At 42.8% G+C, this 24,266-nt stretch overlaps 1 protein-coding gene across 4 annotated transcripts; it reads right to left on the reverse strand.

Moving 5' to 3' along the window:
• Positions 1-1,511: 1,511 nt before the first annotated feature.
• On the reverse strand, positions 1,512-22,982 carry LOC112229939 (histone-lysine N-methyltransferase EHMT2). 4 transcript variants are annotated; one of them, XM_024396098.2, is made up of 28 exons: positions 22,268-22,979; positions 21,596-21,662; positions 21,325-21,492; positions 20,939-21,177; positions 20,660-20,738; positions 20,249-20,331; positions 19,975-20,115; positions 19,546-19,575; positions 18,816-18,887; positions 18,539-18,659; positions 18,319-18,423; positions 17,942-18,078; positions 17,175-17,318; positions 16,625-16,935; positions 16,126-16,350; positions 15,739-15,821; positions 14,723-14,829; positions 12,176-12,298; positions 11,648-11,809; positions 10,979-11,083; positions 10,579-10,733; positions 10,057-10,369; positions 9,862-9,939; positions 6,132-6,247; positions 3,410-3,496; positions 2,735-2,813; positions 2,371-2,546; positions 1,512-2,100 (listed from the first exon to the last, which is right to left on the reverse strand). In XM_024396098.2, exons 1-28 carry the CDS (start codon positions 22,391-22,393, stop codon positions 1,920-1,922), a joined length of 3,813 nt encoding a protein of 1,270 aa, XP_024251866.1. In that variant the 5' UTR covers positions 22,394-22,979; the 3' UTR covers positions 1,512-1,919. The 4 variants fall into 4 exon arrangements, 3 of the variants coding, with proteins under 3 accessions (XP_024251866.1, XP_024251868.1, XP_024251867.1); XM_024396100.2 differs by having other exon boundaries at positions 11,708-11,809; positions 22,268-22,978; XM_024396099.2 differs by lacking the exon at positions 19,546-19,575 and having other exon boundaries at positions 22,268-22,977.
• Between the last annotated feature and the right edge of the window lie 1,284 nt (positions 22,983-24,266).

A 24,266-nucleotide genomic window follows, 5' to 3' on the forward strand; every position in this document is an offset into this window, starting at 1 on the left:
GAATGTTGTCCGACTCCTCTTCAATGGATCTGTGAAGTTGCTGGATATGGGCAGAAACTGGAACACACTGTAGTACATGTCATTCCAAAGCCTCCCAAACATGCTCAATAGGTGACATGTCTAGTGAATATGCAGGCCATGGGACATTTTCAGCTTCCAGGACTTGTGTACAATAGATCCTTGCTACATGCATTATTATGCTGAAACATGAGGTGATGGTGGTGGATGAATGGCACAACAATGGGCCTCAGGATCTCATCACGGTATATCTGTGCATTCAAATTTCCATTGATAAATTGTGTTTGTTGTCCACAGCTTATGTCTGCCCATACCACTGCTAGCATTGAGGCACTCTATTCACACGAAACCTGTCATCTGCCCAGTACAGTTGAAACCGGGATTCACCCGTAAAGAGCACACTTCTCCAGCATGACAGTGGCCATCGAAGGTGAGCATTTGCCCAGTGAATTCGGTTACACCGCCAAATTGCAGTCCGGTCAGACCCTGGTGAGTACCACTAGCACACAGATGAGCTTTTCTGAAACGGTTTCTGACAGTTTGTGCAGAAATGACTTGGTTGTGCAAACCCATTTTCATCAGCTGTCCGGGTGAGTGGTCACAGACGATCCCGCAGGTGAAGAAGCCGGATGTCGAGGTCCTGGGTTGGTGTGGTTACACATGATCTGCGGTTGTGAGGCCGGTTAGACATACAGCCAAATTCTCTGGTGGACATTCCTGCAGTCAGTATGCCAATTGCACGTTCTTCCTCAAAACTTGAGACATCTGTGGCATTGTGTTGTGTGACAAAACTGCACATTTCAGTGGCCTGTGTAATGATCATGCTGTTTAATCAGCTTCTTGATATCCCACACCTGTCAGGTGGATGGATTATCTTGGCAATGTACAAATTTGTGCTCCAAATGTGAGAGAAATAAGCTTTTGTCATTTGGAATATTTCTGGGATCTTTTATTTAGGCTCATGAAAAATGGGACCAACACTTTACAATTTGGTTCAGTGTATTTAGGATGTTTGAGGGAGTGACTTACTACGTCACACTAAAAGCCCTTATTGCTTTATAAAGGTTTTATTCAGTCTCCCCATGATCTTCAGTGATTAACATGAACAAGCCTGTCAGATGGACTTTGCTGTCAGTATTACTGGAGAAGTTATAAAAGCGAAGAGCTCATACTCCATTTCCCATCATGAGCTGTAGAAGACTTTGCAATAACCATGAATTGGGGCAAAGGAAAGCATGGTTGAGTTGACTCGCAGATAGTGGCACCTATACAACACGTCCCAAAAACTTTGTCCAAGACCAGATTAAGGTGCTATTCAGAGCAAAGGTTCAAACTGAAAAGAATTAAGGTACAGATGGAATGTTACATTATCTCAACATTATCTCAACTGTTTCTGCAAACTATGTAGAAATTAGAACAACCAATTCTCTGGATTGTCTCGGCTGCTTGATATTCAGTGAGTTGTATGAAATGCAACACTGCTGAAACAAATGTAGATCTATTAGTTGATTTGTAATCACATTTATTAAATGACATAACATAAAACAAAAGGGACTTTGTTTTAAAAAAAACAAAGACATATGCATAACTTCATTACTACACAAGTCAGCTGTTGGTAACTTCAACTGCTTCACAGCAGTAGACTATCATGGTGGAGTACTGTGAAATGAATTATTCAGTATGTATTTGGCACAGCAAGTGGTGAGCATAACTTGATCTCTCATGGCAATACTGTACTGTATGAAAGGGTCTTACACAGAAGACACATTTTTTCCAGTCACTTATACCCTATACATCGAAGAGAGTTAAGATTTGTCTACCACACTGAAACAATAAATGCACAAATTCGTACAAAATGAAGTGACTGTAAAAAAAATACACGCAACAGGCCCCAGGGAAGCCTAGGAGTTTCCTAACATGGCAAGCCCAGGGTCAGTCTCCGATTCTGGGCAGGCCTCCAGTCGAGCGAGCCTGTTCTGCTCCAAGGCGATGGCCTCCGCTGAGTGTTTGCATTTCTCTGATCCACACTGGCAGGTGAAGTATTTACTCTTTATGTCCCAGAAGCGGTCTCCATAATCAAACCTGTTTACACAGAAAGAGCATTGATACAATTCTCAGCCTGGAATTACAATGCATGTTAATATCACAATCCTAGTGGAATAAACAATATACTCAAGCCATTTTATTTCTGGTGCAAGAGAAGTGATACACGAAATAGATGCTACGGTTACTGAAAAAGTGGTGCCAAATCATGTTTCAACTTTCCTAAGGCAGTATCAAAGTCACTCCACTGGGCTTCCATTTTGTGTCTGGCGCTCAGATCTACAGTGTGTGTGCGGTGCAGCCTCTCACCCTAGCTCCTGTCCTGTGAGGATGTCTCTGGAACTGAAGAAAGCGATGCGGGGGAAGCGCAGGTCCTGGTGTAGCATGAATACACGCACAGGGATGATGTTAGGGTCGCACAGGTGGTTTATGAAGCGGCTGATGTTACCGTAGTAACGGGCATCGATGCAGTACACCTCCCCATCCTTTAGAGGGAAGGAGAGAGAGATGTATTAAGGTGCATAGGAATATCAGTGTAGTCCATTTTTTAAAAACTTCTGTGTCTAAATGACGGTAAAGTCCACACCGGTTGTATTTGGCACATGTGACAAATCAAATTTGAAATATTTTATCATTTATGTGTAATCCTATGAGAGAAAAAAAGATGAGGTACCTTATTGTCCAGGTCAAAGAGGTAGGAGTCATCTTCTCTTACATCTGCCTCTGCATCAGAGATCAGTTCTCCAACATATCTGTGTGGAGAGAAATGTTACTTACATTCATCAACAAGCCAATCAATTAATTGACAAACTGCCAAAACATTAAATTAGCCAATCATACTGTTGGAGCCAAAATCCAATTTTCTTTGTGCTATATTTATTGTTTTGCTCCATTTAGAAACATATTTTTGAATATAAGTATACATATTGCATTATAAATTAATGAGTATGGTTGATGAATGTTTTTTTGGTTTTCATGGGTATTTAAAAGCATAATGGAGCCTTTTTCCCTTTCATGTTCCCCTTCCCTTTACCTATTTAGGTTTTTGGCAGTAGGAGTCAACTTGGCCTCACGTATGGCAGTACTTACAGTTTTTTGACTGCTACGCAAATAGTTGGAACTAAGAAAGCTGTTATTAGTCTATACTTTGTGTTTACCGTTTAAATCTGATCAATTTGACCATCGATGGAATATAGCCTATGAAATTACCTTTGTATGGAAAATAAAATGTATGCTCGTTTTTACACTATCGGAGCATACCTGTGGCCTCAAGGCAAGTTTGGAATTGGATTACGAATTACCTTTATACACACACATTTTCTTTGAATAACCAAATGCACACACTTACTCGCAGATGAAGCTGCCTTGGGGAATGTCCTGTAGAGCCCGTACTCCCCATCCCATCTTCTCTGTCCGGTACAACTGTAGACGCACCCTAAGAGTGAGAGAAGGTATACAAGTGATATTGTACCAGGACACAGACCAGAGTAAGACTAACATTTTAGTCATTTAGCAAACGCCGTTATCCAGAGTGGCTTACAGTAGTGAGTGCATACATATTTCTTACCCCCGTGGGAATCAAACACACAACCCTAGCATTGCAAGCACCATGCTCTACCTACTGAGCCACACGGGACAATGTAAGACGTCAAACACCACCGTCATAAAGACTGACAAGATAAATCAAAGTATGTGTTTGAGTAAGAGATGAGGGTACAGTCATAGATACAGTGCCTTCAGTATTCATACCCCTGGACTTAATCCACATTTTGCTGTGCTACAGACTGAATTCAAAACTTATTAAATTGATTTCTCACTCATCCAACACCCCACAATGACAGTGAAAATACAGTTTTAGAAATTGTAGAAAATTCATTCAATTATATACAGAAATATCTCATTTATATACAGTACCAGTCAAAAGTTGACACCTACTCCATTCAAGGGTTTTTCTTTATTTGTATCATTTTCTACATTGAATCATGTAACCAAAAAATATATATTTTGAGATTCTTCAAAGTAGCCACCTTGAAGACAGCTTTTCACACGCTTGGCATTCTCTCAACCAGCTTCATGAGGTAGTCACATGGAATGCATTTCAATTAACAGGTGTGCCTTCTTAACTTCGAGTGTAGGGGGCATGATTTTCGTTTTTGGCTAAAAATCATACTGCCGATTTCTCAGGCCCAGAAACTAGAATATGCAAAAAAAATTGTCAGATTAGGATAGAAAACACTAAAAATATTGTCTGTGAGTATAACAGATCTGATATTGCAGGCGAAAACCTGAGGAAAATCAAACCCGGAAGTACCGTTTTTCCCGAAAGCGCTCTGTTCCATTGGGATGCCTTGCCTCCATTTAAAGGGATATCAACCAGATTCCTTTTCCTACGGCTTCCCCAAGGCGTCAAGTCTTTAGACATAGTTTCAGGCTTTTATTTTGAAAAAATGAGCGAGAAAGATAACATCGCGTCAGTGGATAGCTGGGTGTTCGCAGAGTTTTGCTTATGCAACAGAGTGGGGCACCCATTGTCTCTCCCTCTCCTATTGAAAAAGTGACAGTCCTGATATATTGAGTATATATTTTAAAAACAACCTGAGGATTGATTATAAAAAACGTTTGACATGTTTCTGTGGACATTACGGATACTATTTGGAATTTTCATCTGCGATGTCGTGACCGCTCGAGCCTGTGGATTTCTGAACATAACGCTCCAAACAAAGGGAGGTATTTTGGATATAAAAATAATCTTTATGGAACAAAAGGAACATTTATTATGTAACTGGGAGTCTCGTGAGCGCAAACATCTGAAGATCAAAGGTAAGCGATTTAATCTATTGCTTTTCTGACTTTCGTGACCAATCTACTTGGCTGCTAGTGTTTAATATTTTGTCTATGTAAGAACATCTCTCTCAGTAAACGCTTGTTATGCTTTCTCCGAAAAGCTGTATTGAAATCTGACATGCCAGGTGGATTAACAAGCTAAACTGTGTTTTGCTATATTGCACTTGTGATTTCATGAAAATTAAATATTTTTTGTAATTTAATTAGAATTTGGCGCGCTGCAATTCAGCGGGTGTTAAATGATCCCGCTAAAGGGATGGGTGCATCAAGAAGTTAAAAGTACATTTGTGGAATTTCTTTCCTTAATGCGTTTGAGCAAATCAGTTGTGTTGTGACAAGGGGGGTGGGTATACAGAAGATAGTCCATATTATGGCAAGAAAAGCTCAAATAACCAAAAGAAAAACTACAGCATCATTACTTTAAGACATGAAGGTCAGTCAATGTGGAGCATTAAGAACTTTGAACATTTCTTCAAGTGCAGTCGCAAAAACCATCATGTGCTGTGATGAAACTGGCTCTCATGAGGACTGCCAGAGGAAAGAAAGACCCAGAGTTACCTCTGCTCCAGAGGATAAATTCATTAGCGTTAACTGCACCTCAGCAGCCCAAATAAATGCTTCACAGAGTTCAAGTATAACAGACACCTCTCAACAACTGTTCAGAGGAGACTGCATGAATCAGGCCTTCATGGTCAAATTGCTGAAAAGAAACCACCACCAAAAGGACACCAATAAGAATAAGAGATTTGCTTGGGCCAAGAAACACGAGCAATGGACATTAGACCGGTGGAAACCACTCCCCATCTAACTTAACAGAGCTTGAGAAAATATGCAAGGAACATTGGGAGAAAAACCCCAAATCCAGATGTGTAACGCTGATAGACATATACAAGGACTCTCAAAGCTGTAATCACAGCCAAATGTGCTTCTACAATGTATTGACTCAGGGGTAGTAATACTTATGTGAATGAGATTTCAGGATACAATTTCTAATAAATTTGCAAAACTTTCTAAAATCATGTTCACCTTGTCATTATGGGTATTGTGTGTAGATGGTGAGAATAAAAAATAAATGTTTTACCCACTTCTAATTCAGGCTGTAACAACAAAATGTGGAATAAGTCATGGGGTATGAATACTTTCGGGAAGGCACTGTATATATACACACACAATAGTGTTCTAATTTAATTTCAATATGTACAGTCGCGTAGTAACACAGCTCTTACTTGATCCCCGCCTGCACCACTCTGTTCTTGCAGGTGCGGTAGCAGGAGCACGCCAGGTTACACTCAAATATGAGAGGCGGTTCGATCTTATTGAACTCCTGGAGTAACCGGTGGTCCTGGTAAACACAGAAAACAAATGTAATCCCCCAAGAAAGATGCTGTGCCACCCTTGGGTCAATCAGTGTACATTTGTAAATACCGGATCTCTTACGCCAGACGCAACATTCGTCAAAACAGAACCATCACCCTCTCAGAAGCTTGTCTGGTGCATAAAACCCGCAAATTCAGACAAAGAAAAAGGTGTAATGGGCTCGTGCTCAAATGTCAAAGCTTACTTCATTCTTTTTATTTTATTATTATTTTCTCTGCATCAGGGATAGCGTACACAGACGTTTCGGCTTTACAGCCTTCTTCAGTGTGTAGATACAATTATCGTAATTTAAAACAGCATTTGTCAAGAACAACCAATGAGCAGCAGGTGCTTTAAAATCAGGGTTGCCACTCATCTGACAATCAGAGAAGTGGCTTTTCTACCGGTATACAAATTAATCAAAGAAACACATTCACAGGGTATATGAGCGGGTACAAGGACAACTCATGAATCAACTGCGCCAGGTGTCTGCTCCCCTGAATACATCATATCAATTCATGAGACAGCCCACCACAAAAGACATCAGGCACAGCCGTTCATAAATATGTTGGGCCAACTCAAACGTTACGCAAAATCTGATATACAAGAACACTGTCCATAACAGTTTAAATGTAGCTTATGAGGGAGGTGAAATCTAATTCTTCGTTTAAACCGTGTGGAGAAACAGAATTTAATTTATATATATATATATATATATATATATACACACACACACACGTTGTCATAAATCACCTCTACATGGTGGACAAACATTTTAGATCACGACGCAACGCAATTATGTATCTCGCAATTGGCGAGGTGATATCTAGACGTCTAATAGTGGATTTATGTTCTATGGTGTACTTTCAAGGCACAATGTTTTTCCAAAATAAATCTTATTGCAAGAACACTAACATATAAATAACTCCTTTAGTAGTGCAAGTTATACATGACTATGTTTCCTTATGGTGCTACAAGAGGGACATGATCTAACGGGGAAGCAACCTTTTAGGAAGGCCCCTTTTCTCTCTCTGACCACATCGGATTTAACATGTTTGATATTAACATATTAATGATATTCTTCCTGTGTCACAGATGCAACGCAGTCAATGAAGTTGGATTACTGGTAAACCTCATCTTCGGGGGAAGAGGCTATAAACCCGAAACATCTGTGTACGTTATCCCGGATGCAGTGAAAATCCTTTATTTGATCAAATACAGTAACAGTCAAAAGTTTGGACACTTCATTCTAGGGATTTTATTTTTACTATGAAATAACACATGGAATCATGTAGTAAAAAAAGTGTTAATTAAAAATATTAATTTTATTTGAGATTTTCAAGTAGCCTGCCTTGAACACAGCTTTGCACACGCTTGGCATTCTCTCAACCAGCTTCACCTGGAATGCAAAGTCTTGAAGGAGTTGCTGAGCACTTGTTAGCTGCTTTTCCATCACTCCGCGGCCCAATTCATGCCAAACCATCTCAATTGGGTTGAGGTCAGGAGATTGTGGAGACCAGGTCATCTGATGCATGACTCAAATCACTCTCCTTCTTGGTCAAATTGCCCTTAGACAGCCTGGAGGTGTGTTGGGTCATTGTCCTGTTGAAAAACAAATGAGTCCCACAAAGCCCAAACCAGATGGAATGGCGTATCGCTGAGGAATGCTGGGGTAGCCATACTGCTTAAGTGTGCCTTGAATTCTAAATAAATCACTGACAGTGTCACCAGCAAAGCACCCCCACCATCACACCTCCTCCTGCATGCATCAGGGTGGGAACCACATGCAGAGATCAATACGTTCACCTACTCTGTCTTACAAAGACACGTGGTTGGAACCCAAAATCTAAAATTTGGACAAATTTCCAGCGGTCTAATGACCATTGCTCGTGTTTCTTGGCACAAGCAACTTTCTTCTTATTGGTGTCCCTTAGTAGTTTCTTTCATTAATTTGAACATGAATGCCAGATTCACGCAGTCTCCCCTGAACAGTTGATGTTGATGTGTCTGTTACTTGAACTCTGTAAACCATTTATTTGGGCTGCAAATTCTGAGGCTGGTAACTAATGAATTTATCCCCTGCAGCAGAGGTAACTCTGGGTCTTTCATTCCTGTGTCGGTCCTCATGAGAGCCAGTTTTATCATAGCACTTGATGTTTTTTGCGAAGGCACTTGAAGAAACTTTCAAAGTTCTTAATTTTCCGTATTGACTGACCTTCATGGCTTAAAGTAATGGACTGTCGTTTCTCTATGCTTATTTGAGCTGTTCTTGCCATAATATGGACTTGGTATTTTACCAAATAGGGCCATCTTCTGTATACCACCCCTACCATGTCACAACACAACTGATTTACTCAAACGCATTAAGGAAATACATTTCACAAATGTACTTTTAACAAGGCACACCTGTTAATTGAAATGCATTCCAGGTGACTACCTCATGAAGCTGGTTGAGAGAATGCCAAGAGTGTGCAAAGCTGTCATCAAGGCAAAGGGTGGCTACTTTGAAGAATCTCAAATCTCAAATATTTGTTTATCACTTTTTGGGTTAGTACATGAGTCCATGTGTTATTTCATTTAAGTCTTCACTATTATTCTTCTTCAATGTAGAAAATAGTAAAAAGAAAATAAAAACCCTGGAATGAGTAGCTGTGTCCAGACATGACTGGTACTGTAATTAAGTAAGCTTTATGCAAAATTTTTTCAGACGTTTCATCCACCCAAGTTGTCAAAATTGGGCCAGTGAAGTCTGAGGTATCACATGGGTTAGCTAGACTCATATCCCTGAGCATGGGTGACAAATTTCAGCACTCTGATTAAAAAGATCAAGAGAAACAAACATGTGCCTGTTATAGCACCCCCGTGTGGCCCGATATGAATGTTCTTGCATATGTTGAGTCTTGACAGTGTTCTCATCATGTGTACCAAATTGTTACAATATGAATATCCTTGACTGACATATGCATTTGTGTGCAAGATCACGCCCACGTGAATGTTTATTGGTCAATAGCAGCCATGTTGTTTTAGGTACTTTTAGGTACTACTTGTCTGGAAAATATTGCTTTGTCCATAGATGCCACATATCAAGTTTTGTGCAGATCAGTCAGGGGTGAGGGCTTGATCCTTTCAATGTTACCATTTTCAATCTATGGTTATTGCGCCACCATCTGGCCAATCAGTGTAATTTGGTAAAGTCTGGATCTCTATGGCAAGACTCATCAATCACCCAAGTTGTCAAAATAGGGCCATTGCTGTCTGAGATATCGTGTGTGACCAACGTACAAACGGATAGACGGAGACAGATCCACAGTCCCCTCCCCAATTTCATCATGGGTGACAAAGGGACATACACAGTTTGTTACACTTTATTTGGAAAGTCCATCACAAATAATCTGTTTAACAAACTATCCAGTTCAATAAGATGATAATATGTACAATTTGGAGAAGCAAGCTCTCTGAAAACCCAGGATTTTTACAAGGTTCCAGATTTTGTTTCCTTATTCAAATATATTTAAAAAACTACAACATTTACAGCTAGAATGGCTGAATACTTTAAAATCCAAATAAAGTGGGATGCAAAATAAATAATGTGTCACTAACCTTGTCGTACCAGCAGCGGATACTGAGCTGTCCACACAGACAGTTGCTGGAGGAGCAGTCATCTGTGCAGCTGCAGTGCTGAGGGACAGATACAGACACAGGTTTGTAGAAAGGGAAAACACATGCCTGATCAATGATAATAAGTATCATAGTATGGATCATCTAAAAGTGTGCGGTGTTACCATATGTATGTACCTGTAAGTGCGTGATGTTGCGGTCGATGTTCATGGCTGAAGTCTCACAGTTCTCGGAGACGTACTTGTAGTCTGAGGGACATCCCTCATCATCTACTGCGTTCACACAGGGGATAGGCACGTTCTCATACCCCTGGGCTACGTCACTGCTGATGATCTTCTCTGTACGAAGCATGCGATTGGCTATCCCTCTCCGCAGCTTCCGGTTTATCTGGAGTGACACCCAGACGGGCGAATCGGAACGCGCCAGAGAAAGAGGAGTGTCCCCCTCCCTGTTCATGATGTCAATGTCTGCCCCCCTAGAGAGGAAAAGCCTGTAGAGAGAAGGAGGTAAGCAATCAAAACAAAGGTGCTAAAGTTGCCCTTAAACACAGATCTAGGATCAGATTAGGGTAATCTCAGGGGGGTGTAAAATGCTCCACTGGCTTCAGATTAGCATCTACAGACAAATTCCTTCTATTCCAAACTGAGACACTATAGGAGTGACCGATGGATGCAATTGACAGGCCATAGGGCTACTCACGTGACACACTCGAGGAAGCCCTCCCTTGAAGCAATGTGTAGGGGAGTGTCCCCGTGCATATTGACAGAGGACAGCTGGCAGCCAGCATTCAGCACCATCTCTGCTATCTCCACACAGCCTGCGAAGGACGCCCAGTGGAGACACACATTCATCTCCTAATTGAGAGAGGAGAGATTATCATCCCAGGGGGACTTCAATCACAAATTAATGGACATATATATATATATATATATATATAGAAGAATTTGAGTCATATAACCAAAATGACCCACACCATTAAATAAAGAAGCAAATGTTGTCGTTTCAAGGATTTGTGCCTATAAATCCTACATACCTTCCTTCAAAATCAGTTTGGCCATTGTATGCCAATATGTTGTTATACCAGGACAGAAAGACTAACCTTGTCCTTGAGGGTGACGTCAGCTCCCCTGTTAAGCAGTGCTCTGATGACATTGATGTGCTTATGCTCTGCAGCCCAGATGATAGAAGTCCAGCCTCCACTATCCTGAAAGGGGGATACAGCACATTGACAGAGGGTTAGGGGACTGGACTATACAATAGTACTCAAGCCAATACAGCCAAACAAGTGCTATGGTTCAGTACATTACATGGAACTGGTAGATTAAACATACAGATTTATTCTGCTGGTAACAGTTAACTCAGTCTATTGACTAATTAAGAACTACAGGTACCTAACACTACCAAGTGACACATGATACAGTATCTGTTATTGAGGACATTGAATGATTACTATACCTACAAAGGAAGAAGTTAGTGCTACGCAAAATAAAGGAGTACTACAGTGCAGAGACAAACATAACATACAGTTTGAAATTAGATACAAATTCTGGCATATGTAAAAAACAAAACAATGTAAAACATTTAAGATATATATATATATATATATTCATTTTTTTTTTTAAAGTTCATATCAAATAAAGATAATCATATTATCAACTGTGCATGAAGTCTGAATCGAGAAATATATTTTTTTTAAATTCTCAGAACACAAGACAACGTGGTCAATGAATATGACAAAGAGTGACAGACTGATAAAACACACACTGACTTGTTGGTTGTTGCCACCCTGTCTAGAGCCCAAGAGTGTTCCTCTCTCGCTCTTCCCCACCTGTGCGTTGATGTCCACCTGTCCCGTCTCCAACAAAAGGGTGACAATGTCCAGACTTCCCAGTTTGGCTGCGTGGTGGAGACCAGTGTAGCCATCTTCCTCCTGGAGAGAAGAGGGGGAGAAGAGAGGAAAAACAGAGGGAAACAGTGAGGAAAGGGAGATAGAAAGAGAATGGAAAAAAACAATAGTTTGGGGGAAGGAAGACAATAGGAGAGGTGGACAAAGAAATTCTAATTTTAATATTGGTCAGAAGTGGATAACTTGATCGCAATCAAGATTGTATTAACATACTGCCTACAGGTCCAAGCTACAATTAGTCTAGAATAGATTCTCCTGTTGACTTCTGAGATGACTCAAGGTGATTATCAAGTTCTTTCAGGTTTAAGTCCTTTACGGCTCATGTTATTAGAGCCACTACTAATGTTAGCGGGTTGGCTTTGGTATAGGGGCTGTTTACCAGACACTCACAGTGTGATAGACGCAGGCTCCACTCTGGACCAGGTACCTGGTCACTTCCACATGGTTGTTGACGATGGCCTCCAGGAGAGGGGTCCTCATGGATTTGTCTTGGACGTCCAGTTTCGCGCCTGCCTGTAAATAGACAAGACATTTATTTGAGCACTCTGGTGAATAAGAACTGTATGAGACACTCTGATCCATATTTGGGTGAATAAGTGTAAAGGAGTCACTTATCACTGACCATAAGGGCAAGGTGTCTGGTAACATGACTGAATACAAACAGTGCAGCTATTCCCTCCGCAAGGCTATCAAACAAGCTAAGCGCCAGTACAGAGACAAAGTAGAATCTCAATTCAACGGCTCAGACACAAGAGGCATGTGGCAGGGTCTACAGTCAATCACGGACTACAGGAAGAAACCCAGCCCAGTCACGGACCAGGATGTCTTGCTCCCAGGCAGACTAAATAACTTTTTGCCCGCTTTGAGGACAATACAGTGCCACTGACACGGCCTGCAACGGAAACATGCGGTCTCTCCTTCACTGCAGCCGAAGTGAGTAAGACATTTAAACGTGTTAACCCTCGCAAGGCTGCAGGCCCAGACGGCATCCCCAGCCGCGCCCTCAGAGCATGCGCAGACCAGCTGGCCGGTGTGTTTACGGACATATTCAATCAATCCCTATACCAGTCTGCTGTTCCCACATGCTTCAAGAGGGCCACCATTGTTCCTGTTCCCAAGAAAGCTAAGGTAACTGAGCTAAACGACTACCGCCCCGTAGCACTCACATCCGTCATCATGAAGTGCTTTGAGAGACTAGTCAAGGACCATATCACCTCCACCCTACCTGACACTCTAGACCCACTCCAATTTGCTTACCGCCCAAATAGGTCCACAGACGATGCAATCTCAACCACACTGCACACTGCCCTAACCCATCTGGACAAGAGGAATACCTATGTGAGAATGCTGTTCATCGACTACAGCTCGGCATTCAACACCATAGTACCCTCCAAGCTCGTCATCAAGCTCGAGACCCTGGGTCTCGACCCCGCCCTGTGCAACTGGGTACTGGACTTCCTGACGGGCCGCCCCCAGGTGGTGAGGGTAGGCAACAACATCTCCTCCCCGCTGATCCTCAACACTGGGGCCCCACAAGGGTGCGTTCTGAGCCCTCTCCTGTACTCCCTGTTCACCCACGACTGCGTGGCCATGCACGCCTCCAACTCAATCATCAAGTTTGCGGACGACACAACAGTGGTAGGCTTGATTACCAACAACGACGAGACGGCCTACAGGGAGGAGGTGAGGGCCCTCGGAGTGTGGTGTCAGGAAAATAACCTCACACTCAACGTCAACAAAACTAAGGAGATGATTGTGGACTTCAGGAAACAGCAGAGGGAACACCCCCATCCACATCGATGGAACAGTAGTGGAGAGGGTAGCAAGTTAAGTTCCTTGGCATACACATCACAGACAAACTGAATTGGTCCACTCACACAGACAGCATCGTGAGGAAGGCGCAGCAGCGCCTCTTCAACCTCAGGAGGCTGAAGAAATTCGGCTTGTCACCAAAAGCACTCACAAACTTCTACAGATGCACAATCGAGAGCATCCTGGCAGGCTGTATCACCGCCTGGTATGGCAACTGCACCGCCCTCAACCGTAAGGCTCTCCAGAGGGTAGTGAGGTCTGCACAACGCATCACCGGGGGCAAACTACCTGCCCTCCAGGACACCTACACCACCCGATGCTACAGGAAGGCCATAAAGATCATCAAGGACATCAACCACCCGAGCCACTGCCTGTTCACCCCGCTGTCATCCAGAAGGCGAGGTCAGTACAGGTGCATCAAAGCTGGGACCGAGAGACTGAAAAACAGCTTCTATCTCAAGGCCATCAGACTGTTAAACAGCCACCACTAACATTGAGTGGCTACTGCCAACACACTGTCAATGACACTGACTCTACTCCAGCCACTTTAATCATGGGAATTGATGGGAAATGATGTAAATATATCACTAGCCACTTTAAACAATGCTACCTTATATAATGTTACTTACCCTACATTGTTCATCTCATATGCATACGTTGATACTGTACTCTATATCATCGACTGCATCCTTATGTAATACATGTATCACTAGCCACTTTAACTATGCCACTTGGTTTACATACTTATCTCATATGTATATACTGTACTCGATATCATCTACTGTATCTTGCCTATGCTGCTCTGTACCATCACTCATTCATATATCCTTATGTACATATTCTTTATCCCCTTACACTGTGTATAAGACAGTAGTTTTTTTGGAATTGTTAGTTAGATTACTTGCTCGTTATTACTGCATTGTCGGAACTCGAAGCACAAGCATTTCGCTACACTCGCATTAACATCTGCTAACCATGTGTATGTGACAAATAAAATTTGATTTGATTTGATAACGATAAAAAGCAGGGTCGTAATTCATTTGGGCACACCGTAGTAAACGTTTGCAACAGAAAACTGCCTAATGAATTTCACGCAGTTGTAATTGAAGTGAAAAGATTGTTCACCTGCACCAGCATGTAGCAGACCTCCAGCAGGCCTCTCTGGGCTGCAACGTGGAGAGCACAGCGTCTGTTCTGGGATTCAGCCTGGTAGGCTGGGTCTATGCCCTCCACTGAACCAAACAGAGAGGACGTGGAGTGAAGGGGTTATTAGCAGCAGTAGGAGTCAATGTCATCTCATTCATTCACTTGCATACGACCCTGTATCACCGCCAGGTATGGCAACTGTTTCGCCAATAACCGTAAGGCTCTCCAGAGGGTAGTGAGGTCTGCACAATACATCACCGGGGGCAAACTACCTGCCCTCCAGGAGACCTACACCACCAGATGTCACAGGAAGGCCAAAAAGATCAAGGATAACAACCACCCGAGCCACTGCCTTTTCACCCCGCTATCATCCAGAAGGCGAGGTCAGAACTGGTGCATCAAAGCAGGGACCGAGAGACTGAAAAACAGCTTCTACCTCAAGGCCATCAGATTGTTAAACAGCCATCACTAACATTGAGTGGCTGCTGCCTACCTACAGACTCAAATCTCTACCCACTTTAATAATTGGATGTAATAAATGTACCACTAGTCACTTTAAACAATGCCACTTTATATAATGTTTACATACCCTACATTACTCATCGCATATACTGTACTCTATACCATCTTGCCTATGCCGTTCTGTACCATCACTCATTCATATATTTTTATGTACATATTCTTATTCATTTCTTTACACTTGTGTGTGTGTGTAAGGTAGTTGTTGTGAAATTGTTAGATTACTTGTTAGATATTACTGCATGGTCGGAACTAGAAGCAGAAGCATTTCGCAACACTCGCATTAACATCTGCTAACCATGTGTATATGACAAATAAAATTTGACTTGTGTGAAAGAACAGTGGTAACATGAGTTTCCAGAGCCAATGAAAGAGAGATGAGGAGAGCAAACCCCTTTAGACAAAATATGCAATCAAATCAGGAATGTCTATTTTACCTAACAGTAAAATAGGAACAGATTCCTTATGACACTTACTGAGCATGAGCAGAACTCGCTGCACCTCGCCCTGCTTGGCAGCTGGATAGAGCTGGCGGGGGTGGAACCTCAGCTTCTTCCTCCTGACCAATCACAACCAATAAATCACCAAGTGAGAACAGCTCCTATGTTATGGCTGTCAGGTCTCTGTAAAATGCATCTCTCCCACAGCTATTCCTTGGACTAACCACTGATCCAACACCATTAAATACATTTCCCCAATTCAGTCAGTTCAGAAAAGGGGAGGAAAGATGGATGTATTTTCAAAGCATCTAAACAGGGCTCAAGTGTAGCTGTAAACAATTCCCATCAATCATTGATTTGCAATAAAGAATTGTTATTCTAAAAGACAGACCATTATTAGTCTATTTCATTATTTTGTCTCACCTCTCAGTGTCCTGGGTGAGAATAGCCTTCTGCAGCGCTGCCCTACTGGGCCCAGGGGGAAGTGCACTGGGACAGATTGGCTTCCCATTGGGCAGACAGAGGGAGGGTCCCACACTGTCCACTCCCCCCTCCCCTGGGGGAGCTGCGTTGACAGGCCCGGCTGCCACAGCGGCTTGGGGGGGCTGCTGCTCCGGGTCCTTCTTTACCACCCCACGCATCCTCGCACTGACGGATAGAGAAGAGAAAGAGTGGGTAAAAAAAAAAGACTGGGACAATTAGGGTAGTGCGAATATCCATAATTTCCACATGAATAGTTATCAAATAATACAGAATCACAGACACAAGCTCAAATCAATCAATTATCCACAAATATGCAACAAGCAGAACAAAAGCACCCAATGATTGAAGTGCAGCGTAGAAGAAAAAAAAAAATCATACTGCATCCTACACTTAGTCATATCCCACATCTTAATTTCCCGCTTTCTGCCTCCATCCTCACCTGATAGGGCCTTCTGGCCTCTTCCCGTTCTTCAGCGTCCCCGTGGAGGCCGCCAGGGAGAGGGCCGAGGGAATGGAGGGTGGGAGGGACGGTGTGGTGGTGGAGGAGGCGGAGGTGGTGACCACAGTGACCGCAGATGCTGAGGGGGGGATGGTGACCTCTTGGGCCTCCGAGGCATCCTCGCCACAGTGGGGGCAGAAGAGCATGCCCGTGCCCATGCCCCTACCCCTCCCAGCGCCCAGCACTGTCACACAGCCCCGGTGGAAGCGGTGGGCGATGCGCTGGTCCGGACAGCACTCTAGGAAGGTGCCCTGGGAGATCAGTTAGGGAGGGGTGTGTGGGTTAAGGCCAGGTCAAACATATACTGTACATGCAGACTTATAATGCATCTCAAGTATCTGCAGTGCCCTCTCCGTCTCCTCTCCATCTTTACAGATCTGAAAACACAAGCTAAGTTTGAAAAGAATATGGAGGATGTCTACTTGGAATTTTCTTTCACCTAACCAGTTCAGACAGTATGTGTGATTGTGGGGGTGGCACAAAACCTCACCGTGATACAGAAGTATCCACATCCAGGGCAGCAGTGATGTTTGACCATATGTGACCGATGGCTCTCGCACAGCACCATGAGGGAAACCCGACTGGACGGGCGCATGGTCTCCCCCTTCAGAATGATATTGGTACAGCCCACCAGCTGTGAAAGAGAGGGAGAGGGAAAAATTGAAAGGGAAAGTAAGTATTGAAGAGTCATATGTTGATTCTAAATTAGATCAATCGCCTATATTCATTTAGCAGCGACTCCTAAAAATATGTAAAAAATAAGTAGACGATAATGGAGATAAATATTTTTTCATAAAGATCATCTTTGAGAATTAACAACCAACAGAATAAAAACTAAACCAACAGAGAGAATCTAAAATTCCAAAAATGTAACGGTATGGGGCCCCCGTAGATTTAAGTGAATAAAAAAAATAATGTTTGAGTCACTTAGATAGCATAAGAACACGGCATAAGCCATGTTAAAATGTGAAGAATTGCAGGAAATTTGCTTAAAATCTGCAAATTCTCTTCACCCCATGGCAAAATTGCAGGATATTTGTTTTAAACTGCAATTTTTTTTGTCTGTGCGGCCAAGAGCGCGGCCTCTAAAACGTCCAGTCAGAGACTGCACCATTGGCCACACCCAATACCAAGCTCCCCCCACACTAACTTTGCCACCGCTGCTGAAAAGAATCCTAGGTGAAACACAGCTTCATGTAGGCAACATGTGCACAGCCAGCCAGCCAGCCACACACACACACACACACACACACACACCTCTCCATTGACGCTCTCTGTGGCCATGCAGAGTCTGTTGGGCCGTCTGCTGGTGCCGTCTACGCGTGGTGCTTCCATCCTGCAGCTGCACAGAGGCAGCTCCTCCAGACGCTCTGTCTCCCCACCATCACTGCCTTCTACACAGGCATGCAGATAACATCATCAGTGTTATATGGTACTGTAGCAGATAATCAGTGCTATTCACTGAGAGCCATATCGTGGCTTTAGTTATGTTCGCAAATCATGTGTTCACAAGACATCAATGGGAGATTTGTGTCAAAGTTACAGAAAGCATATGTCAAGCTAGGATTTGACCCAGAGAGTCCATGGATAAAGACATGCAGATTGTATATTGGGTGTGAACACCATCTACCCACCGTGGTGAGGTGAGCGTGTTAGGCTGTCTGCAGCCGCAATGTCCAGGGAGCCCAAGGCAACCTCTGTGTACTCGCGGGACCCACCTAGAGCAGATGCTGCCGACACTGCTGGGAGTTACAACAGAAAATAAATATTGACCAGCAATAGGGCACTGTGGTGATGATAGTGTCGGTGATAATACTATTTATACAAACTAATGAAGATCTCCCTGTCACCCGCCTCTTCCTGCCTCTACTCCTTCGACTCTCTCTCTCCCCTTTCCCCGCCCTGGGCGAGTCCATGGCGAATCGCTGCTCACTTTGTTCCTCTGGCCCTGCCTCTGTGGGTCCGACTCAGAGCTCTGTGGACAAAGAGCGTTTGGTTGACCGGCAGAGAAACATTGCTTTGCCCAAATAGACATTATGTTCCAGCAAGGGAATCGAATGCAACACATGTTGCCTAAAACTGCCTGGTAAATTATTTTAACTACCAACACAGGACGGGTTCAACTACTCACATGATCTGTCATGTTACCAGACTCCTCTGCATCTCTTTCATGTAGCCTTTGCTCTATTCTACCATCTTCAGACTGCAAAAGGAACAAATGGAAGATATACATATGGAAAGAGAGCAGCAACAGTGTCTTTGTAACTATTTTAAATCGTGGCTATTCAGAATTAACTAACTGGTACGCCAAGCAAAAAATATCTGAAAAATATATTTTCTGCAAAATGTGTATTGAGCCTCAGCATAGGCCAATAAATGAAATAAAATAGTTTGTCTGACTTAAAACTTTGATAGGTAAAGCGTCACAAACTTCTCAACCAGCCGGTTGAGCTGCCCATTTAGAGTAAACAAATGTTGTATAGGAATTTGCATATACTTTTAAAATAATCAAAAAAATATGATACATGAATTTACATTATGTCTGCTTCATTTACTTTTAATGGGCGATAGGCCCGGTTAAAATGGGGACTGATACAAAATATTAATAAATATCATACACGTGTCAAAATATTAACATTAAAATGAATGTAAATTAATGCATTTACAGTTCAAATGCTTTGAATATCAGTAAAATCACATGTACTGAATGATATTGTGAAACATACTGACGATAACAGGCAGACCGTGATTAATGATACGGATTTGAAATAAGTTGTGTATTTGTACAGACAAAAAAAATCCCCAAATATTTATCCAATTGTCCATTTGACTTCATAGCATTCTTTTAATAGGCAACTCACCACCTGGTAGAGCATATTTTTCAAGAGTTCCTAAAATTGTAAAACAAAATTTTAAAATGATTTGAATTACTTTTGTTTTAGATGTCAACAACATTTTACAATGTTGTAATTTTCCATTTTATATACAATTAGTACAGAAAAATGTGTGATAAATAAGGTTCAGTTTTGCTCATGTTCACTTCCTGGTTTTCAACCATCTTTGAATGCGTGTTTAAACAAATATGGGATTTTGATAAAGAAAACTACAAGACCATTTTACTAAATGGCATTGATCGAGATGATAAAACATGCCAAACTAAATTCATGTTTAATTTCATTTCAAAATTGGTTGAGCTGCCTGTTAAAGTGTATATACAAATGGGTTGTGGCCACAATAATCATATTTGTTCTGTGGTGAGTATATCAGTTACATTGATATTAGCCTCTGACCTTGCTGTCGGAATAGGCTGCATCCGTGTCGTCTCTTGCATAGGGGTTATAGAGAAGGAACTCGTCCTCATCTGCATCCTCCTCCAAATCCTCCAGCCAACTATCACGCCGTCTCGCAGCCTCGCGGAGTACACGATCTTCCTGAAATTCAAGTAAGAAAAACTAAACGTTAGGTCAGGGTCACTTCTTAATTAATATCTCAACATGAGACATAAGCAACTATTATTTCACAAAGCTATTAGAAAGCACTGACACATCCCTTCCCCGTCCTTACCTTCTGCTCTGTGCCTATAGCGCTCTCTGCCTTCTCAGGTGTACAGTCAAAACCTTGGCCCAACCTTCTCCTTTTTGCTGCCGCTGAGTAAAAGACACACAAGTAATGGGACATAATTCAAACTAAACAGTTAAGTAATCTTACAAACATTAAAAGGAAAGATTCACCCATTTTGAATTTTATAATGGGTGTGTGCATCTCTGAGCGACATTCTATCGATTCCCAGAGGGAAAAAAAGTGGTGTACCAGCTATATTTCAGCCTGCTTGAATGGGGAATGGCTCAGAGACATGAAATGACCCCTGGAATCGATAGAACATCGCTCAGAGATGCACAAATAATATAGAACATTCAAAATGGGCTAATATTTCCTTTAATTCAGTCTAAATGTATGCAATATTTCAACACTGACCAGTATCACTGTCTGTCGTGAAGCTGGTCGTGGGGTCTGTGGGGTTGACTGGCACGATTGGAGACTCAATGCACCTCACCTGAAAGGCAAAAACTCTATGGATCAGATGGTCAGGAAGTGGTTAATGTGACAGGAATAGAAACCTTGAGTGGTAAAATACTCTTCTTGTCAACATACTAACTCAAACATAAGATATGCCCTTTTTGATTGATATCACAATATAAATGGCTATTCTAAAGAATATAGTGCTACTACCAGCCATCGTCTTAGGAGACTCACCTGTGTTGGGGGAGGTCTGTTCATGGTCTTGCGAGCACGGTGTATCTTTGCTGTCTGGGGAGACGAGGATGAGGGATGGGGAGAGGAGGATGAGGGATGGGGAGAGGAGGATGAGGGATGGGGCGGGAGAGCTTTACTTCCAGGACCAAAAACACTCATCTTTGCTCTGCCAGGTGGAGAGGAAGTGGTGGTGGAGGAGAGTGAAGAGGATGTGGATGGAAGGGTCTTCGCTGCATGTCCTGTGAGTGGGGAATAAATGAAGGAATCATAGGTTAAACCAGATTATGAAAACTAAGGAAGAGAGAGAACTGACAATAATATATAAACATGAAATCAATGTTAATTCAGTCTTGTAACCATGGACACTAGATAGATCAATCTTATACCTGCAAGGTTTCTGCTGGACACAGAAGAGGATGTTGTTGATAGTCGTTCGCTCTCCTCCCCGTTTTTCGAACCATCACCCTGAATCTCCTGGAACAGCGACTGTGACAGCATTCCACCCATCGGCTCGGTGTCCTTCGTAACCACTGCTGTGGCAGTATTTGCATCACCTAGGAAACATTCAAAGCCTCTGCATCAACATGCACAGCACAACCCTAATAAAAAGGTGTATATATTTGAAAATCTACAGTAGACAAATATTTACATCCATACCTTCATCTGGCTGGCTTGAGTCTTTCACTTTAGGTACGGTTTCCGATGCATCATTCTCAGAAAACTCCTAACATTGGGAAAATACATGAGCAGCACGAGGCACTCACTGGAATTAATTTGTTTTGTGCAACAGTTTCAGATCACATTACAAATAATATACTGAATAAATGAATACAACCGTAACAAGAGAAATTTTAACATCCATAATGGCTGGAAGTGTCATCTCCTGAGGTAATGTTGAAATTATAGTGAGTGACACTGAAATGCACGCACGCATAGAAATTGAACTTTTCCTATTGTAACGTTGTGCACGAGCCAACTAGATAGCTACTGAAGTTGAAACATTTCAGTACCATTGAAAATGTTGGACACTCAATCTCCGCAAAATGTACTGCAAAAATGTAGGAATATTTGCTATAAATGTTTAATTGTGAACCTTTTCCTAAATCTTCCAGAGCCCTTTTCTACCTGTGTCTGGCAAGCTAGTTAGCTACGTTAATTGTTTACGGGGGCTAGCTTCATACTAGCCGAATGCCAGAAACAAGACTATGCAAGCAAAACAACTTGCATTTCGTGTATGGATCTTCGATGTATTGAATAACTGACTAATTTTCAATCAATATAGCCGTTGTAAATTAGCTAGCTAGTAAAATAAAACGAACATTTCTTTACCTTGGTCATTTTCTCAGCTGCCGACATGTTTCCAATGAAATTAGACGTATTTGACGTGGTGCATGTAAACGTGCATTCTCCGCCCCTTTCTTCGTTGGCCTTTCTCTCGTTTCCGGGTTGGGACATCTGGTTTTGTGCAATTCTATATCCGGTCTAAGGCGTATGTCCTTTTCGCAAACCAAAAATGTAGCGTATGTCTGTTCGAATTCGAGAGAAAAAACAGCCGTATCTAAAGCCGTTGAAGTCAATCGGGGTTGGGCTTGCTCGAATTTTGTTTCCACTTTCTCCAGAGTATTACTGATGTCAAAATTGCTAACTAGAAATTGTAGAAAGTCATGTTGCTACAACTAGCTACCTATGCAGATTTTCACCCTCACCACGCTGCAACTAACGTTACCCCATATTCCCGATGTTAGCTAGCCAAATTGGTTAAATTCGTCGCTACGAAAGCTAACTAGCTTGATTCCTGGCATTGGCTACAAACTAGCAGGCTAACCAGACCACAGCTTTGAAAGGGTAACGTTAACTAGCTAGCTTTCGATCCCTGCTAGGTCATGTTAGCTAGCTAGCTTGTTTCAACTCTGCAAGTTAACGTTAGCTGGCATTCAAGGGCTGACTGTTATTACATGTTCTATTGTGTAACGTTAGTGTAAAAAAAAATGAAGGATCCAACTATGTCAACAAATCACATTTTATTTGTCACATGCGCCGGATTACAACAGGTTTTGACCTTGGAGTGAAGTGCTTACCTACGAGCCTGTAATGTGCGGAGGCACCGGTTAGTTGAGGTAATACATGTGGGTAGAGTTATTAAAGTGACTCATGCATAGATAATAAAAGGAGTAGCGGTAGTGTAGAGTAGAAGGTGGCAATGCAAATACAATAGTCTGGGTAGACATTTGATTAGATGTTCAGTGGTCTTATGAGTGGCTTGGGGGTAGAAGCTGTTTAGAAGCCTCTTGGACCTAGACTTGGTGCTCCAGTACCGCAGTCTATGGCTAGGGTGACTGCAGTCTTTGACAATGTTTAGGGCCTTCCTCTGACACCGCCTGGTATAGAAGTTCTGGATGGCAGGAAGCTTGGCCCCAGTGATGTGGCCGAGCAGTTGCCATACCAGGTGTAACAGTATAACTTTAGACCGTTCCCTCGCCCATACCCGGGCGCGAACCAGGGACTCTGCACACATCAACAACTGACACCCACGGAGCATCGTTACCCATCGCTCCACAAAAGCCGCAGCCCTTGCAGAGCATGTGACGTTACCGATTGAAACGCTATTTAGCGCGCACCGCTAACTAAGCTAGCCGTTTCACATCCGTTACACAGGTAGTGATGCAACCAGTGCTCTCGATGGTGCAGCTGAGGACCCATGCCAAATCTTTTCAGTCTCCTGAGGGGGAATAGGTTTTGTCGTGGCCTCTTCACGACTGTATTGGTGTGCTTGGACCGTGTTAGTTTGTTGGTGATGTGGACACCAAAGAACTTGAAGCTCTCAACCTCCTCCACTACAGCCCTGTCGATGAGAATGGGGGTGTGCTTGGTCCTCCTTTTCCTGTAGTCCACAATCATCTGCGTAGTCTTGATCACTTTGAGGGAGAGGTTGTTGTCCTGGCAACACACAGTCAGGTCTCTGACCTCCTCCCAATATGCTGTCTCATCATTGTCGGTGATTAGGCCTACAACTGTTGTGTCATCAGCAAACCTACTGATGGTGTTGGAGTCGTGCCTGGCTGTGCAGGAATGGGAGTACAGGAATGGCCTGAGCACGCACCGCTGAGGGGCCACCGTGTTGAGGATCAGCATGGCGGATGTGTTGTTACCTACCCTTACCACCTGGGGGCGGCCCGTCAGAAAGTCCAGGATCCGGGTGCAGAGGGAGGTGTTTAGTCCCAGGGTCCTTAGCTTAGTGATGAGCTTTAAGGGCACTGTGGTGATGAACACTGAGCTGTAGTCAATGAATAGCATTCTCACATAGGTGTTCCCTTTGTCCAGGTGTGAA

The sequence above is a fragment of the Oncorhynchus tshawytscha genome, linkage group LG31 (genome assembly GCF_018296145.1).
Source record: "Oncorhynchus tshawytscha isolate Ot180627B linkage group LG31, Otsh_v2.0, whole genome shotgun sequence".
Lineage (NCBI taxonomy): Eukaryota > Metazoa > Chordata > Actinopteri > Salmoniformes > Salmonidae > Oncorhynchus > Oncorhynchus tshawytscha.